The 18,178-nt window shown below is 47.2% G+C and overlaps 1 protein-coding gene across 1 annotated transcript in view; it reads right to left on the bottom strand.

Annotated features, from left to right (window-relative positions):
• Positions 1-359: 359 nt before the first annotated feature.
• The window catches only part of MYOM2 (myomesin 2), a 65,052-nt gene continuing 47,233 nt past the window's right edge, over positions 360-18,178 (bottom strand). The window contains exons 26-37 of the mRNA XM_052661439.1: positions 15,730-15,874; positions 15,551-15,610; positions 10,658-10,725; positions 10,137-10,250; positions 9,747-9,834; positions 9,200-9,238; positions 6,886-6,991; positions 3,965-4,128; positions 3,693-3,729; positions 2,488-2,510; positions 1,352-1,407; positions 360-988 (exon numbers count right to left, since the gene is read on the bottom strand). Of these exons, the coding sequence (XP_052517399.1) occupies positions 671-988; positions 1,352-1,407; positions 2,488-2,510; positions 3,693-3,729; positions 3,965-4,128; positions 6,886-6,991; positions 9,200-9,238; positions 9,747-9,834; positions 10,137-10,250; positions 10,658-10,725; positions 15,551-15,610; positions 15,730-15,874 (1,218 nt within the window). The 3' untranslated portion in view covers positions 360-670. The remainder of the gene's footprint in view (positions 989-1,351; positions 1,408-2,487; positions 2,511-3,692; positions 3,730-3,964; positions 4,129-6,885; positions 6,992-9,199; positions 9,239-9,746; positions 9,835-10,136; positions 10,251-10,657; positions 10,726-15,550; positions 15,611-15,729; positions 15,875-18,178) is intronic.

The following is an 18,178-nucleotide window of genomic DNA, read 5'->3' as shown; positions in this document are numbered from 1 at the left end:
ATAAACACCCCGCCAGGGCTCCTCCTGTTTTGAGAATGGATACGCAGGTGGGGTCAGCACAGGAATGGGCTTCACTCCGTGTTTATTGACTGGGGAAAGCAGCAGGGGTTTTCAGGAAAGGATTCAGGTGGAATCCTAGGAAACCAGAGGCCTCTCACTGGCCGGGCTGTCCTGCCTGGGGGAAGTTGCAGGCACAGGACCCACGCGGGAGTCTGGACCCCCACCTCTGCCCTGGACACCCAGCTCCTCAGGGCTCCTGCTGTGAAGCTGCCCCAGGTCCTGCAATTAACCAGACCAGATCGGGGACACAAGCAGGCTGACGAGCTGGGAACCGCTTGGTACAGAAGAGACACCAAAAGTTGCCTTTTGAAGTTTTATTGTCTGAAGCGAGAGAAAGCAGAGAGCAAGAGGCACATATGCTGACCGCCCCAGTATCTCAGAGCCCCCAGGCCTGCAGGCATCATGGACCGAACACCCCAGCGAGGCATCAGCTCACCCCTAGCCCACCCTGTCCATTGCCTGCAGACACAGTTGTACGGGAAACACTCGCTCTTCTGCTCAGAAGGACCAAAACTATAACAACAGAACACCAAGATAAAACCACAACATGCGAGGGGCTGTCAGGCCACGCGGGACGCCACCCGCAGCGATGGCACGGACCCCTGGCCCCTCAGTGGGCGGGTGAGGGGGCAGCCGCGGGGAGCAGCTTGGGCTTAGCCTGCTGGGGCAGCACCACGTCGGGGATCTCCTCCCCGTGCTTGTACACGCTGACCGTCACGTCGATCTTCTCGCCGCCGTACTTGTTCTTCACGTGCATGCTGTACTTGCCCGAGTCCTCGGAGGTCACGCCCTTGATGGTCATGCTGACATACTTGGCCTGCTCCACCTTCACTGAGAAGTGGTCACTCAGCTCGATGTCCTTGTCGTTCTTGAACCACACTACCTCTGGGTCAGGGTTCCCAAACACTGTGCAGGTCAGGTTCAAGGTCTTGGGGGAAGAGCAGGCAGAGAGGAGGAGATGAAGAAAGAAGAGTCAGGTGGCCTCTGTGTGGCTGGACCTGCGGCCCCACCCAGGCATTGATCTGCCCCACTCATCATTTATTTGGTCAACATGCTCTTTGTATATGGAGGCACCACTGGAGACAGCAGGAGCCTCAGACACAGCATGGAAGGTGTCCCATGGTGGGAGGGGTGCCCTGTGTATTCAGAAGAATCAACCATCTGTCCCTTGAGGAGACAAGGTCTGCAGACACAGCCCAGGTCCAGCAGGATGCAGGGACCCCCCACACCGGCTCCACGCCCTGGGCCTGCGTGAGGACCCCCCGCCCTCCTGGGCACCCCCCGCCCTCACCTTCCCCTCCATGATGGTCACCACGTCAGGCAGGCCGCCGATCACCTTGCCACGATCTGCAACAGGAAAGCAACTTGGCTGAGAACACCATCCGCGGGGCTGTTCCTGGGGGTCAGGGCACCCAGAGGCCAGGAGGGGCTCAGGTGTGGGGTGCTGCCTGACAAGGCTCATGGCTGGGGGGCCCCTGGCCGAGGTCTGCATGGAGGGGTGTGATTCCATGTTGGGAGGGGCTGGCAGGGCAGTGGGCAGAAAAGGGGGGTTGTGAAACACTCTAGAAATTCAGACTGAGCAGGGCTTTGAGGATGAAGTTCACCCTGGCCACAGCACCAGGCAAACCGTGTCCTCCTGAATTCTTTTGGGAGCTGGAGGGGCCTGGCCTCTGGAGAGAAGATTTTGCAAGGGCAATGTTTTGTATGTATATATATACTACATATGTATATATATATAGAGAGAGAGAGAGTAAAATTTTCTGCCTCCTGTGATGTTCTGACATCTGAAATCCCACCTGGCAGGCAGATACCCCCCACCCACCAAGGGCCCACCAGGAGTCGCCCACAACCTGTGCCAACCCCCAGCCAGGCCGGCCTCCGCCACCTGCCCTGCCCCTGGAGAGGACACTCCTCTGCCTGGATCACCCTGACTGGGTGCCTGACAGCTCAGAACACTCCTGTCGCCCAAGCCCAAAGAAATCACTAGAACAGGCCAGTCTCATGTTCACCCCTCCCTGCCTGCCTTTCCCTGCAAACCCCAGGACAGGCCGTGGCCTCCATCCCCCTCTGTCCTGCCCTCTGCCCCTGACCCCGACCCCCGCATGCCTGGCACACCCCTGCCTCCAGGACTGGAAGCCTGTCCTGCATCTCCTCAGGTGGCCACTCCTGAGTGAGGAGTGAATAAAAAGGACACAGAACGGGTGGTGGGGGGTGGGCAGGAAGGAGGGCAAGGAGGAAGGGGGCTGGCATCGGGCTGCAGGGCGTGGGGGTGGGCGGCTGGGGGCAAGAGGGGGCGTGGGCAGTCCTGGGGCTTCGTCAGGCGAGGCGGGTCTGCTGTGCTCACTCTGTGCACACCGTGAATGCTCTAAAATACGGACCCTCTACCCCCCAAGAGTGTACTGTGCTTATAATCAAGCATGTACTCACTTTTCTCTGCAAAAGCAGCAGCCCTAAAAATTAAAGAGGGCAGAGGAGAGAGAATAAAAGAGTCATGAGCAAATGCTGTCAACTAAAGCATCACTCATTCGAGAGGTCTGCTAGAGACAGAGCTTCTCCAAGAATAATCCAGGTCACAGGGTCAAACAGAGTTCTGATGCCTCCCACCGCCCTGCCTTCCAGCTGCTGAAACCCACAGAAAGGCCTGCCATCCACACTCGCAAGGTGAAGAGATTTCTTTTTTCACCAGATTGCATTGGAGATTTTTAGGTATTTTTTTAAAATATTGATTTCTGATTTACCTCAGTTATGCATACATCCATCAACAAATATTTACTGAATAACTTCGTGTGGGACAAAGACTGTTCTCAGTTTTAAAGATGCTCTAAAATTGAGACACAGATTAGAAATCCCAAGTCATTCTTTAAAAAGTTGCTCTGAGCAATGGAATATTAATCCGCTAAAAAGAAATGAGCTCTCAAGCCATGAAAATACATGGAAGAAGATTAGGTGCTTATGACCGAGTGAAAGAAGCCAGTTTGAGGAGGCTGCAGATCGTAGGATTCCCAGTAGAAGGGACCCTCAACAAGCACAAAGGTAGGGAAATTCTTGTCAGTATGCCTGTCATACCTGTCATTATACATGTGTCCCAACCCAGAGACTGTCCAACACCAAGAGTAAGCCCTAACATGACCCACAGACTCGGGGTGACGGTGACCTGTCCACGCAGGCTCACCAGTTGTAACTCGTGGATGGTGCAGTGCGGGTGCTGAGTGAGGAGGCCACGCATTGGGAGGGGGGCAGGGATTTTCTGTCCCTTCCTCTCAATTTGCTGTGAACCTAAAACTGCCCTAAAAATATGAAGTCTCTAAAAGGAAACTAAACATCCAACATTTTAAAAATTGCTCTGTATGATGTGTGGCTATAATTATGCCTATTTCAGAAATTCAGTATTTAAGTTCATTTAAAGTAACCCAGGGTCATTATAACTCTAAAAAATTAATTGTTAGATGCATTTATAGTTTAAAAGGATGCCTTCTTCTGGATATGGAATGGCTTAAATTGCCAATTTACCCCACTTCCTAGAGCTTCACATCTCTTGGGTCAGTGAGGCATCCACAGAGGTCCCCACACTCAACCCAAATGACACCTGGTCCCCTGGACCCCAGAATAATAGACAAGCATGCAAATCTTACTTGAGCTGCTGGAACTCGGCAAACGCTTCATCAAAAGCTGCAAGGAATATTTCGCACATTAGTGAGCATTTGAATGTGCTTTTACTCACTTACTCTCTCTGCTCCTGAGTTTGCTTAGTGAACACTGACAAATAGCCGAATGAATAAAGCACTGATTTAGAAGTATTCTTCTCTGAATGAAAATCGTAAAATTGGTGGTTTCCTTTTCAGCATCCAGCTTACCCTGATCACCTAGTACAAAACTACCAGGGGCCAGAGAATAATGATCTTACCCTGACCAGACAGGTCAAGCGAGCGCTGGTGGTTCTTCTTGCCGTCGAGAATCTCAAAGGTGTACTTCCCCTTGTCCTTCTCCGTGGGCTCACAGATCTGCAGCCAGGCCATCTCCTCACTGCCGCCGATCCTCATGTGCTCGCTCGACCCGATCTTAGCGTCCCTTTGAAAAGTCACAGGACACATTCGATTTACAATCTTACATTGCATGTGAGACACCTCTGGGGCATGTTGGGCATCTTTCGGAGGGAGCCTCCTCCAAGCTGTAGAGTCGATGTCATCATAGACGTCTCTGGATATTGTACATTTACGAACCACATGAGCAGCTGAGCTCTGAAAACCTTCCGAAATTAAATCTGATACTTATTTCATAGAGATACACTGCAGTTTACCATCTGCTTGCTGGCCACACATAGACTATCAAATCCTCTAGGCCATGACTTATTTTTCTACTTAAAAATTAAAAACAGAATCACCGTATGATCCACTGTATGATCCAGTGGATATGTAACCAGAAGGATGGGCAGCAGGGACTGGAGCAAAGGTTCACAAGGCACGGCTCAGTAGCCAAAGGTGGAAACAAGTGTCCACGGATAGACGATGGATAAGCAAATGGTGGCCCAGCCACACGACGGAATGGGAGGAAATTCTGACACCCACTACCGCACGGATGGGCCTCAAGGACATCATGCCGAGTAAAACAACCTGATCACGAAGGGAGAACTACACCCAGCATCGACTCAGCCATGACGAAGGCTGAACATGGCATTGAAGGAGGGGGCGTCCACCAAACACCAGACCACACGCAGCCCGCCTGCACATGTCTGGAGCCCTGTCGCCCACCGGGTCTCCTGCAGGAACCCCCAGCCCCTGGGCCAGCATGTCCCCAACCCAGCGTGACCCTGAGACCAGTTCCAGTCTCCAATCCCAAGCCCAGACTTGACCTCTGCCCCCACCCCATGGTCACAGCCCTGCTGACTTCTTGAACCAGGAACACATTCTGTCCTCTAGACACACAGGAAGCCCCCCGTCTGCAGCAGACCCACCCCTCCACCACCCCCGTCCTGGCTCCATCCCCAGATGAACCCTTGCCTCCAGAACCTTCCCTGGCCAGCAGCCCCACGCTCAGCCCACACCTGCCACAGCAGTTCCAGGAACCTGTCAGCTTAGAAGAAGGCAAACCAATCCTGCTGGAGCACCACCGCTGCGGCAGAGCTCAACGTAACCATCACCCCACTGACCGCGACCTTGGCTCAAAGGACTGTCTGTTCCTTACTGCTTGGGGACTTAAATGGGCCAAATTGGATAAAACCGCCTCCTTGGTTTTATTAGTTGATCACAAAACCTGACTGAATCCCTTTATTCCCAAGTAATCTTAAAACAGCTTACATCAAAGGGAGAAAGAGGCAGATGAATGAAAGCCTACACGTGTCTGCCCATTTGGGTGAAAGCAACCAGGAGGCTGGTCCCTGCAGGGGTGGGCTGGCAGCAGGGTCGTCACAAACCTCCCCTCCCCCGGGAGCCCCAGGCTTCACTGAGACTTCAGGGGCCTCTGAGCAAAGCTCCAAAGTTGAGTTAAAGTCCACACTCTGGGATTAAAACAGTGTTAACTGTTTCCTTCGGTAAAGAGGCTGCTGGAGTCTTCAGCAGCCCTGCTGCTTCCATGCCTTCAGCAGCCAGTACTTCACACTTTGAGGTCTAGCCCTCCCGCATCACAGTCATTTCACCTTCCAGCAAGAGAAAAAAATCCCCTACCAGAGGACGTTTCTGCTAACTCCACTTTGTGGGTTTCTAAGTCCTCAGGAGCAGGTTTCCGCCTTCCTCTAAGTGGCCCTTGATGTCTTACTCAGCATTTTCCTCACAGAACAATCGGCCTTGCTGACGCGCAAGTTTCACCAAATCCTCATCATTCTCTATCGATTTCTCATCACCCACTGGGGCAGAATACCCAGGTCCCCAGGACGAGTTTCCCTCGGGCACCCTGACTCTGTCAAGTGGGCGCTGTAGCTTCCAATGGCAGGCTGTATTTCAACAAATGCTTGTTGTTCTCTGTGTTTCCAATTATTGTCTAATAAGAACTTGATCGTCAAACAGTGACATATAGCCGAGGTTCTGTAAGGCCCATGTGAACACGCTGGGGTCCTGTCGGCTGAGGAACAGAAGGTCTGGGTTTGTGGACGTCACTGAAAACGTGGTCTGGAAAGGTTGCCCGTGTCCTCAGGTTAGAGACAGACTAACCACAGTCCCCACTTACTGCCGAACAGAGGCCAGGCTCGGGGGATGGTAACCCTGAACTTGGTCCTGTTCCTGACAGACTTGAAGCTTTGACGAGTGTGCTGGAGATAAGCCTGGGGAGGACGGTCAGAAAGGCAGACCCCCACGGGGTTGGGGGCAGGCCCTGCTCCACTGCCGTGAGTGTCGTGAGAGTCTATTGTTTTAATTGTGAGCATGGCCACCTGGACGGGCGACCGCAGCAGATGTGAAAACAGAGAAACCTCTTTGTGCAGGGCTTGAGTTCGCTTGCTTTCTTCTCTTAAGTACTATTAAGTGTGTTTTGGTCCTTTCTTTTTAACTGATCTAATGGGAAACCAACAGACTGGAAATCTGGAGTGTGGTTTCTGAATATTCTTTTTCCATTAGCTCTACCAGATTCTGACAAAACGTCTGTCACCGGCAAAGCCACCCTTGTCTAAACCGAGACAGCAGAGAACTTGATCTCCGGCCCCTTCAGCACTTCTCTCTCTTTGTCCCTCTCCCCCCATTTCGGAGATGGCCCCACCCTGAGCCCACGGCTGTCATCACTTTTCAAAACTGCAAAGTCTCAAGAGGACTTGGCCGGGAGCCCCGTGTCCCAGTGATGGGCCCCGGAAACCACCCTGTGGACATGCAGGGCCGCAGCCCATGGCACGTGGACACTTACTTGTGGTACCAGTTCACCTTCATTTCCTCAGTGAAGTATTTCATGAAGCACTGAAGCCTTATTCCTTCTGGGGTGCAGAGAATCTTCAGTGGAGACGCAGAGGCTCCTGCAGAAGATAGAGCAGACACAGACCTGAGGAGAGCAGTCTGTGCTGGTTGAGAGCAGGCCGGCCCTGGACTAGGAAGCCCGGCCACATCCCCGTAAAAACATCCTCACCCAGGTGTGTTCTAACATCCACACCAAAAGTACCTGAAAATCTCTTCGACAGAGGCATGAAGGGACCCAAATGGCCCCAAGAAAATGTTCCCGAGGGGCTCCTCATGTTCCTGACCACGTCCATGCAGCCACTACTACAGCGTCCACTTACAACTAGACCACAGGCAAGCCTCCAGTGCAGACAGGGCCCCATGCCGACGGGGCTGCCCAGTGGCCAAGACCACACCCAGCTTCTCACACCCCTCCCTTCCCTCTTCCTTCCCCCTGAAGGGAAGAACCCCTGGGCATTCCGTCACCTACACATTTTGTGGAAATGCATCAACAGTGCCCCAGTGGGAGTCCCTCCACGGGGCTCTGAGCTCAGAGCCGGCTACCTGAACACCCCACCCCATGGCCTCTGGAGTCCTGTCTCTGCTCCTGCCTGAAGATAAACCAGAAAATGGCTTTTCTAAACCCCTTCCTGCATCGTGCTTCTCCTCACATTTCACCCTGTGGTGGGGGGCGCAGTGGGCTAACCGCAGAGGGCAGCAAGCCGCACATCCTGGAACACGAAGATGCGGAAACGCTGCAGTTTTAACAGAAGAGTATAAAGAGAAGGTCGTTTTTCAGACTACAGTTGGGGTCAGTAAATGATAGCGTGTCCAGAAGGGTTTCCAGTCAAGCAGGGAGTGGGGACTGCTACCGTCTGTAAGACGCAGGGGCAGAGGAGAGCGGTTGGATCTGACGGCAGTGACTGAGCATGCACGTGGGGCAGCCGGGCAGGAGAGCGGCCCTGGGAAATATCTCGGCTCAGATCCAGGTGCCGGTATGTCCCTGTGCTCCTCATCGAGCCTGCACGGGGTTACACTCTGCCCCACACCACCAGCCGGGTCTCACTTCAGCCGGAACCTACGGATAAGTAACTGCGCGCACCACGGGGAGCAACGACGGCGGGATGCAAGTCCCAGGTAATCGGACAACAAGAGCCTGGCTTCCAGGGCTGACGCTGACCGGGGCAACAAGCCGAGGAAGTCGGGTGCTTATTCTCCACTTTATCTCAACTGCGTCCTGACTAAGCCTTGACTTGAAGCTTTAAGGAGCATCTATGTCTTATCAGACAAAATTTAACCAGATACATATTGAATCTTTGCAGTCGCCACACCGAAAAGTAAGTTCTGCCGTTGGGGTTTCTGTTTCACAATTGATTCGTATTTGATTAGACATTTTAGAGTTCTGTAAGTATTAAACATCAAGGGATACACTATAAGTTTGGCCCCCTTTAGAAAACATACACCTCAGACATTTTTGTGAAATTGGAGGATTACCAACATGAAAGAATTGGATGGGTCGCATCCTAGAGTACATGTCTCGTGAGAGGAGCGAATGCTGAAGGACATGAGAAGGAAGCCTGGGCTCCTGAGCTAGGGACACAAGATGACTCCAGTGCTCCCCAGGACTCTGCTGGTGACAGCAGGTCACACAAGTCCCCCGGGACCAGAGTTCTCGTCTCAATAGTGTGGTCTCTCCCAAGATGCTGTGGAAGTATGCAGGGTCCCTTAGCACACCTCGTGGGCAGTGATGAGATGCTGAGACTTCACTGAGGAGCCTGAGGCTCTGGTTATGTCTTCCCGCCTCAGAAGTCAGGTGGAAACTTAGAGAAGTGTCAACCGCATGTTCTCAGGTGTGTGTTCACACACACAGCATCCTCCATGCAGAGAACTGTCACTTTGGCATCGATTCTTATAACAGGTTTGTTTGTATCCACAGTTACAGAATTTTACCTCTGAATGAGAACTTGAAAGTCACCCCTCCAGATTCCTTATCACAAGGGTAAGGAGGTCAAGGGACCCTAACTCTATCACAACAGATTTGCTTTGCAGCCACACATAGCCTTCAGCCCTGGGGACACTAAGAACAGACTCTTGTTCTGTGGGCCGTTAGCCTGACCCCACAGGAAAGCCCCTTCTGTATGCCTTTGTCATCCACAAGCCGCTGTCCTGCCACTGAATCTGGGCCTGTTCACAGATGTGCTGTGGTTCCATCAGCTGTGGAAAATGCCCTTCTCAGGAAATAGAGTCTAGCCCCGAAATGACTTGAAAATTAAAAGGCATTTACTTACCACAGACTCTACTCATCGCCAAAATCATATCCTCGTACACTGAAAGGAAGGAGGAAATGCACAGTTACAGGCCTAATTTATCAGCAGCGCTTTCACATTTAATTAAACTGATATTGGAAAGCAGGATGTTCAGTTGAAAATGAAACATTAAAATGGCAGTGTGTATCCATGAAAGGCTTATGTGGCGATAAATCCTAATTTCTCCATTTTGTAAACCTGGAGCAAGGACATTTTGCTCAACATTCATCTGACCTTGCATTTAATTGAACCACCTCATCCTGGATTCAATCATTTTAACACATTCATCATGGGACAGGATTTGGCTCCTGTTGGTGGATGAAGATAGCGTTTCAGAGAAGCCCAGAGTAACATCCTTCTCAACTCACTCAAACAACTCTGAAGACAGCAGGAGTAGAAGCCTGCCCTCTACTGTGTTGCCACCAAAGACACAATATGCCCAAGAGCGCAGGAGGCCTTGCCCGCATCTCACACCCATCCTGCTGGCTAGGTGGACTTCCCTGGGAGCAGGGAGAAGGCTCTCATATACCTTTGCCAGCTATCTCAAGGGTAGACACATCCTGACCCCTGTCGTCTTTCAAGGTCGCCTTGTATTCACCGTGATCCTTCTTCGACAACTGCAAATGAAACACATCCCATATGTATGTAAAACTGATGCCACAATATAAAACCTAATACAAACTAATACATTTCCTTTGCAAACCATGGAAATTCAGCATGCAAATTGGGAGATAAGGCAGAATTCGCAAGAGATCTGAAAGACTCTTCTTCCTTGTTTCTCTCTGTTTTCTTTAGCCCACTCCAGTATTCCTGCCTGGAGAATCCCATCACAGAGGAACCAAAAGTTCGCAAAGAATCACACATGATTGAAATGACAGAGCACCCGCACATGTGTGCACACACACACACACACACACACCTTTGGTATGAGCAGCTCACAGACACCCTTCTGCAGGTCAGGCATCTTCTCTGTTTCATACAGAACATCATCCTTTAGCCACTTGAAAACCGTTTCCTTCTTGGTGTTTGCAACCTACAAGACAGGGGTCTTATGTTGAGTATGTGAATTGCTGGAGCTCATGAGAAAAAAGTCTTTTCTGATTTCAAACCACAGACCTAAAAAAAAAGTAAACAAACTTTTATTATAGACAGTGTCAGACAGAAGCTCACAGGAAAGCTATCTGTTCTATCAATGGTAAATACATTTCTAAATTCCAGCTTCTGAAATAATTAAGCCCTGACAGGAAGAGTGAATGACTCCTCTTTCTTCTAATCCAAGAAATTAGATGGTTTAAGTTTCTTTTGGTTCATAGAAGATTTCAATAATAAAGACAAGTTGCGAGCAGTGCATTTTAAATTTATAAATAATATAAAACAACGCAAGTGTGATCTGACCATCTCCCTGATCGTCACTGCTCCTGGGTGGAGCCGATCTCTCACCTTACACACCAGCCGCACCTCACACTCTTCTGTAACATCCCAATGCAGATACTCAGCAAAATGTGGGCCTGAGGGGCAGAAGGGGAAAAAAGTTTTTAAAAAGGAGAAAAATGTATACACAGACACATACATATAAATGCATTCAGGGCAGAAGAAAGTAGTTGTTCAGTCTGAAACCAAGATAACTTAATAAAACTAATCTTCAGGGCTTTGACCTCAGCATGTGCAATCCTGGTACAAAAATCTCTATTTCCAACAGGACGATGCTGCCCAGTCTCTCCTGCTTACTGACATCTGACAGCTACTGCCCTTTAGAAAGAAGAATAATGACATACTATATTTCTTCTCAAGGCACATGTCTGACTGAACATCCACCAGCATAGCCTATAAAAACCTTGAAATAGGAGAACTAATCTAAGTATGATGAAGAAAAAGCAGTTTGACCTAGCAATCATATCAACATGTGATATTTTATTTACATAGCATCTGAAATCAAAGGTGAATTTATGTATCTGTAGAAAATACCATTTTGCTTAATATAAATGTAAAAGTCATATGCTAATAACACATTCAACACAAAAATACAAAGCAATCACTCCAAGCATCTTTTCTGACCACAATGCAGTAAGATTAGATGTCAGTTACAGGAGAAAAACTATTAAAAATTCCAACATATGGAGGCTGAACAACACGCTGCTGAATAACCAACAAATCACAGAAGAAATCAAAAAAGAAATCAAATTATGCATAGAAATGAATGAAAATAAAAACACAACAACCCAAAACCTGTGGGACACTGTAAAAGCAGTGCTAAGGGGAAAGTTCACAGCAATACAGGCATACGTCAAGAAATCAGAAAAAAGTCAAATAAATAACCTAACTTTATACCTAAAGTACCTAGAAAAGGAAGAAATGAAGAACCCCAGGGTTAGCAGAAGGAAAGAAATCTTAAAAATTAGGGCAGAAATAAATGCAAAAGAAACAAAAGAGACCATAGCAAAAATCAACAAAGCCAAAAGCTGGTTCTTTGAAAGGATAAATAAAATTGACAAACCACTAGCCAGACTCATCAAGAAACAAAGGGAGAAAAATCAAATCATAAAATTAGAAATGAAAATGGAGAGATCGCAACAGACAACTCAGAAATACAAAGGATCATAAGAGACTACTATCAGCAATTATATGCCAATAAAATGGACAACGTGGAAGAAATGAACAAATTCTTAGAAAAGTACAATTTTCCAAAACTGAACCAGGAAGAAATAGATAATCTTAACAGACCCATCACAAGCATGGAAATTGAAACTGTAATCAGAAATCTTCCAGCAAACAAAAGCCCAGGTCCAGACAGCTTCACAGCTGAATTCTACCAAAAATTTCGAGCAGAGCTAACACCTATCCTACTCAAACTCTTCCAGAAAATTGCAGAGGAAGATAAACTTCCAAACTCATTCTATGAGGCCACCATCACCCTAATACCAAAACCTGACAAAGATGCTATAAAAAAAAGAAAACTAAAGGCCAATATCACTGATGAACATAGATGTAAAAATCCTCAACAAAATTCTAGCAATCTGAATCCAACAACACATTAAAAAGATCATACACCATGACCAAGTGGGCTTTATCCCAGGGATGCAAGGATTCTTCAATATCCACAAATCAATCAATGTAATTCACCACATTAACAAATTGAAAAATAAAAACCATATGATTATCTCAATAGATGCAGAGAAAGCCTTTGACAAAATTCAACAGCCATTTATAATAATAAAAAAAAAAAACTCTCCAGAAAGCAGGAATAGAAGGAACATACCTCAACATAATAAAAGCTATATATGACAAACCCACAGCAAACATTATCCTCAATGGTGAAAAATTGAAAGCATTTCTCCTAAAGTCAGGAACAAGACAAGGGTGCCCACTTTCACCACTCCTATTCAACATAGTTTTGGAAGTTTTGGCCACAGCAATTAGAGCAGAAAAAGAAATAAAAGAAATCCAAATTGGAAAAGAAGAAGTAAAACTCTCACTGTTTGCAGATGACATGATCCTCTACATAGAAAACCCTAAAGACTCCACCAGAAAAGTACTAGAGCTAATCAATGAATATAGTAAAGTTGCAGGATATAAAATCAATGCACAGAAATCCCTTGCATTCCTATACACTAATAATGAGAAAATAGAAAGAGAAATTAAGGAAACAATTCCATTCACCATTGCAATGAAAAGAATAGAATACTTAGGAATATATCTACCTAAAGAAACTAAAGACCTATATATAGAAAACTATAAAACACTGGTGAAAGAAATCAAAGAGGACACTAATAGATGGAGAAATATACCATGTTCATGGATCAGAAGAATCAATATAGTGAAAACGAGTATACTACCCAAAGCAATCTACAGATTTAATGCAATCCTTATCAAGCTACCAGCAGTATTTTTCACAGAGCTAGAACAAATAATTCCACAATTTGTATGGAAATACAAAAAACCTCAAATAGCCAAAGCAATCTTGAGAAAGAAGAATGGAACTGGAGGAATTAACCTGCCTGTCTTCAGGTTCTACTACAAAGCCACAGTCATCAAGACAGTATGGTACTGGCACAAAGACAGAAATATAGATCAATGGAACAAAACAGAAAGCCCAGAGATAAATCCACATACCTATGGACACCTTATCTTCAACAAAGAAGGCAAGAATATACAATGGATTAAAGACAATCTCTTTAATAAGTGGTGCTGGAAAAACTGTTCAACCACTTGTAAAAGAATGAAACTAGAACACTTTCTAACACCATACACAAAAATAAACTCAAAATGGGTTAAAGATCTAAACATAAGACCAGAAACTATAAAACTCCTAGAAGAGAACATAGGCAAAACACTCTCCGACATACATCACAGCAGGATCCTCTATGACCCACCTCCCAGAATATTGGAAATAAAAGCTATATTAAATGAATGGGACCTAATTAAACTTAAAAGCCTCTGTACAACAAAGGAAACTATAAGCAAGGTGAAAAGACAGCCTTCTGAATAGGAGAAAATCATAGCAAATGAAGCAACTGACAAAGAACTAATCTCAAAAATATACAAGCAACTCCTGCAGCTCAATTCCAGAAAAATAAATGACCCAATCAAAAAATGGGCCAAAGAACTTAACAGACATTTCTGCAAAGAAGACATACAGATGGCTAACAAACACATGAAAAGATGCTCAACATCACTCATTATCAGAGAAATGCAAACCAAACCCAAAATGAGGTACCATTTCATGCCTGTCAGAATGGCTGCAATCCAAAAGTCTACAAGCAATAAATGCTGGAGAGGGTGTGGAGAAAAGGGAACCCTCTTACACTGTTGGTGGGAATGCAAACTAGTATAGCCACTATGGAGAACAGTGTGGAGATGCCTTAAAAAACTGGAAACAGAACTGCCTTATGACCCAGCAATCCCACTGCTGGGCATACACACCAAGGAAACCAGAATTGAAAGAGACACGTGTACCCCAATGTTCATTGCAGCACTGTTTATAATAGCCAGGACATGGAAGCAACCTAGATGTCCATCAGCAGATGAATGGATAAGAAAGCTGTGGTACATATACACAATGGAGCATTACTCAGCCATTAAAAGCAATACATTTGAATCAGTTCTAATGAGGTGGATGAAACTGGAGCCTATTATACAGAGTGAAGTAAGCCAGAAAAAACACCAATACAGTATACTAACGCATATATATGGAATTTAGAAAAATGGTAACAATAACCCTGCATGCCAGACAACAAAAGAGACACAGATGTATAGAACAGTCTTTTGGACTCTGTGGGAGAGGGCGAGGGTGGGATGATTTGGGAGAATGGCATTGAAACATGTATAATATCATATTTGAAACAAATAGCCAGTCCAGGTTTGATGCATGATACTGGATGCTTGGGGCTGGTGCACTGAGACGACCCAGAGGGATGGTACGGGGAGGGAGGAGGGAGGGGGGTTCAGGATGGGGAACACGTGTATACCTGTGGCGGATTCATGTTGATGTATGGCAAAACCAATACAATATTGTAAAGTAATTAACCTCCAATTAAAATAAATAAATTTATTTTAAAAAAATACAAAGCAGATTTAGAAAGTATTTTTTAATTTCTTCCATATAAATATATTCTACAACATTAAAGAATCATATGGTAGAAATGGGTGAAATAAATATTTTTGTCTATTAAAAATAAAAATAACATAAAAACAATAAAAATAGTATTTTTATATTTTAAAATCTGTATTCTAACTTTTTAAAAAACAATAGAAATTCCTTGTAAATCAACTCCAATAAAAATTTTTAAAAAACAAAAAAATGTTTTTCAAATAAACCCCTGCCTATTTTCCTCTATATCTAGTTATTGATAACATGCATTTTAAAAACAATGTATTTAAAACATATGATTTGTAACTAAACAATGACATCTAAAAGTTCAAGTTCACACAATTTTAAGTAAAATAATAAGTTCCTGGGAATTGGAGTTGGGTCTGTGGCCCTCTCTCCATCTCTCCTAATAAAGCCCCCACCTCACTGCCTCCCTCCATTCTTTCCTCTTTTTGTTTCAATCACTGGACTTGTATGGACCTGTAATGGGGGCACCCTTTCCTTGTCACTGCAGGGAAACATGAACACTAAACAACAAATTCCAGGGCTTTTCAAGGAGAAGCAAGAAAAAAGCACAGATGAAATAGAGGAACAGAAAGGGTCCAAACTTCTACAGAATAGAAGAGATCTGACTTCATTTTAAAATTGCAGTTAGCCATCTGGCCTGACAGGATCTGCTCCAAGCAAATACTCAACCCTTACACCTTCGTCCATGCCAGTGGTGGGGGAGCCAGCCGGCCACCTACCTTGTTTCCTGAGGAACTCCTTTCTTTGAAATTCAGCCTCTTCCAGGACAGCCTTGAATGCTAAACCCAATATTTAAGGAAAAAAAAAACAGAAATGACATAAACATGCTTCTCTCAAATCAGAAGAATTTGTTTGAATTTTCTTTTATGAACATACAAGGACCTTCCACATAGCGTACCGTCTCCAATAAGAACCAGAGAAGACTGGCTTTTGGCTTTTCCGTCTTGAATCTGCACAGTGTAGGTGCCTTCGTTATCGATGGTGAAACGATCCATCACCATCTCGATGATGCCAGTGGACTTGTCACACTTGATTCTGTGTGTCTGAGAGCACACAGGGGAGGTGAGAATCCCACCTTCCCGAAAGGGAAAATGCCTTCCTGAAGCTTCCCCTCTGGGATCTGACAGTCACTCAACTATTGTATCTTAAGGGAGTATGCTGCCCAAAAAACCAGAAAGTGAAATTCCACCCACTGAACCTCTTGGTGAAGTAAAGATCAAATAAGGGACTTTTGGTAATGACGCCCTGGGTCTACGTGGGGAGCAACCTACACTCAGATCCAGCAGAAACTCTGCACACTCCCTGGGAACGTGTACCCGCCATGAGATAACTCAGCACATGGGGAGCAGAGCGGGATGCACTGGGACTCGTGTGACCACAGAACCAGAGACGGCAACACAAGCGCCTCCACACCGCGAGGGCTTCAGTCTCGGGGGCTCGGGGCTCATCCCAAATGGTCGCCTCTGCCCCATCACCATGCTGGCACCAGGGCTGAGGGTCTCCGGGCTCTGCAACCCCATCTGGGCAGCCTTGGGGAGACCCTCCCTGGCACAGCCCACCCAGGGCTCAGTCTCCTGCAGACTCCACCCTCATTGCCTGTGATGAGCTGCAGGTGCTCCGATCCCATGTGGTTGCTAATGGGCCACGTGTTATTCCACCCTGGGTCAGAGGTCGCCATCGAGCACGTCAGAGGCAGGAGGGGCACAAGCACATCGACGACCGTCTCCAGCACAGCCGCCAGGCAGGGAGAGGGGGCCAAGGAACCAGGATGGGCTCCCTGGGGTATCCCTCAGCCTGGACCTCACCCTGCTCCACGCCCAGAGTGAACAAATGCACAGCCACCTCTACCGGTAATGCTTCCTGCAGGCGTTCCTGCCCCCTCCAGAGGCAGGCAGCTGGGACTTAAGCAAAGGCTTCCCTGCCTGGACCTGACCTGTCCCAGGCGAGCGCAGCCTGGAGCGAGGTGAGCAGGGTCACTGCTCAGGACCAGGGGAGGCCACTCCGTTTGTTAGACACACCCTCCTCCCACGACCCTCACCTTGATGATACTACCAGGACACACTTCTGTCTGTAGGTGACTAGAAACTGCGTAAGATCAGCCACATCCTGACAGATTCTGCGCATCTATTTTCAGGGTGCTCAGCTTCCTCTCTCAGCTGACATTCATATTGTGGGTTCCAAATGCCAGCATCCCAAGAGTGCCGAGATAAATGTTAGTGAAAGAGTGCCTTTGTTCAGCTTCCCTAAGCTCAGCCCCCTCAGCATCAAGGGTTGGCTCCAAATTCCCTCCTTGGTGTTGGAGGAGGCCCCTCTGCCTTCTCCCTCCTTCCGTTTTATCCAAGTGCATTTCCAAGATGCCCCGTCCACGGCCACTCTGCTCAGTCAGCCCATCCCGCCTGGTCTCCAGTCCACACCTTGCCACTCTCCCTCGGGCAGGCTGCAGGGCATGCCTGTTCCCCAAACTATTCCTCCTGAGGAGAACCCAGGAACCCACTACTCTGGGAATCTCCTTTATATTCTCCAGGCTCTAACAGCTCCTTCTCAGCATCAGCACTCACTGTAAGTGGCGCTCGTGGTAAAGAACCCACCTGCCAATGCAGGAAACTTGAGTGTCCAATTCCTGCATCAGGAAGATCCACTGGAAAAGGGAATGGTGACCCACTCCATGCTCTTGCCTAGAAAGTCCCATGGACGGAGGAGCCTGGTAGGCTACAGTCCGTGGGATTGCAAAGAGTCGGACACGATTGAGCGACTTCACTTTCTTTCTCTCTTAAATGACTTAGCTCACACCTAACTGTTTTAACACACTCTGTACTTTTTCTATATCATCCTCTGACTCAAGTTGTGTTTCTTCCACTCTGGGATAACCTCCAGGAGGGCAAGGTTCTATGTCATTTTTCTAGGCTACAGAGGTAACTCAAATGCAATTTGCAGAATATAAGCTGCCAACCACGGAGAAAAGAGAATGAGTGTGTGAGGTCCCGGGGGTTAATGTGATGCCTCAGGTTCTCTTTGGCCAAAGATGACTTTGAGGCTTTAACTGACTCAAGCCAGCCCATGCCCATGGGCCTTAACTTCCAGTAAACATAAAAAATCACCTTGACAGTTGGAAATTCCAATACCACTTCTAACAGGTGAAGCATACACTGTGTTCTTGTATAGGATGGCTTAGGTATTTTTCTCGATGGGAAACTGGTGTGTATAAAGTAAGAGACACATGAGTGAGACACATGAGCTCAGATTACTTTTGAGGGAGGTCATTTTGGGAGATGGTGCTGATCACATGGGACCTGTCTCCTTCCCAGAGACTTGGGTGGTTCTCGGGGGCTGGACGAGGAAGAGACAGC

The sequence above is a fragment of the Budorcas taxicolor genome, chromosome 24 (assembly GCF_023091745.1).
Source record: "Budorcas taxicolor isolate Tak-1 chromosome 24, Takin1.1, whole genome shotgun sequence".
NCBI lineage: Eukaryota > Metazoa > Chordata > Mammalia > Artiodactyla > Bovidae > Budorcas > Budorcas taxicolor.
Note: the sequence above shows the minus strand (reverse complement) of the source record. Positions and strands in the feature narration are given on the sequence as shown.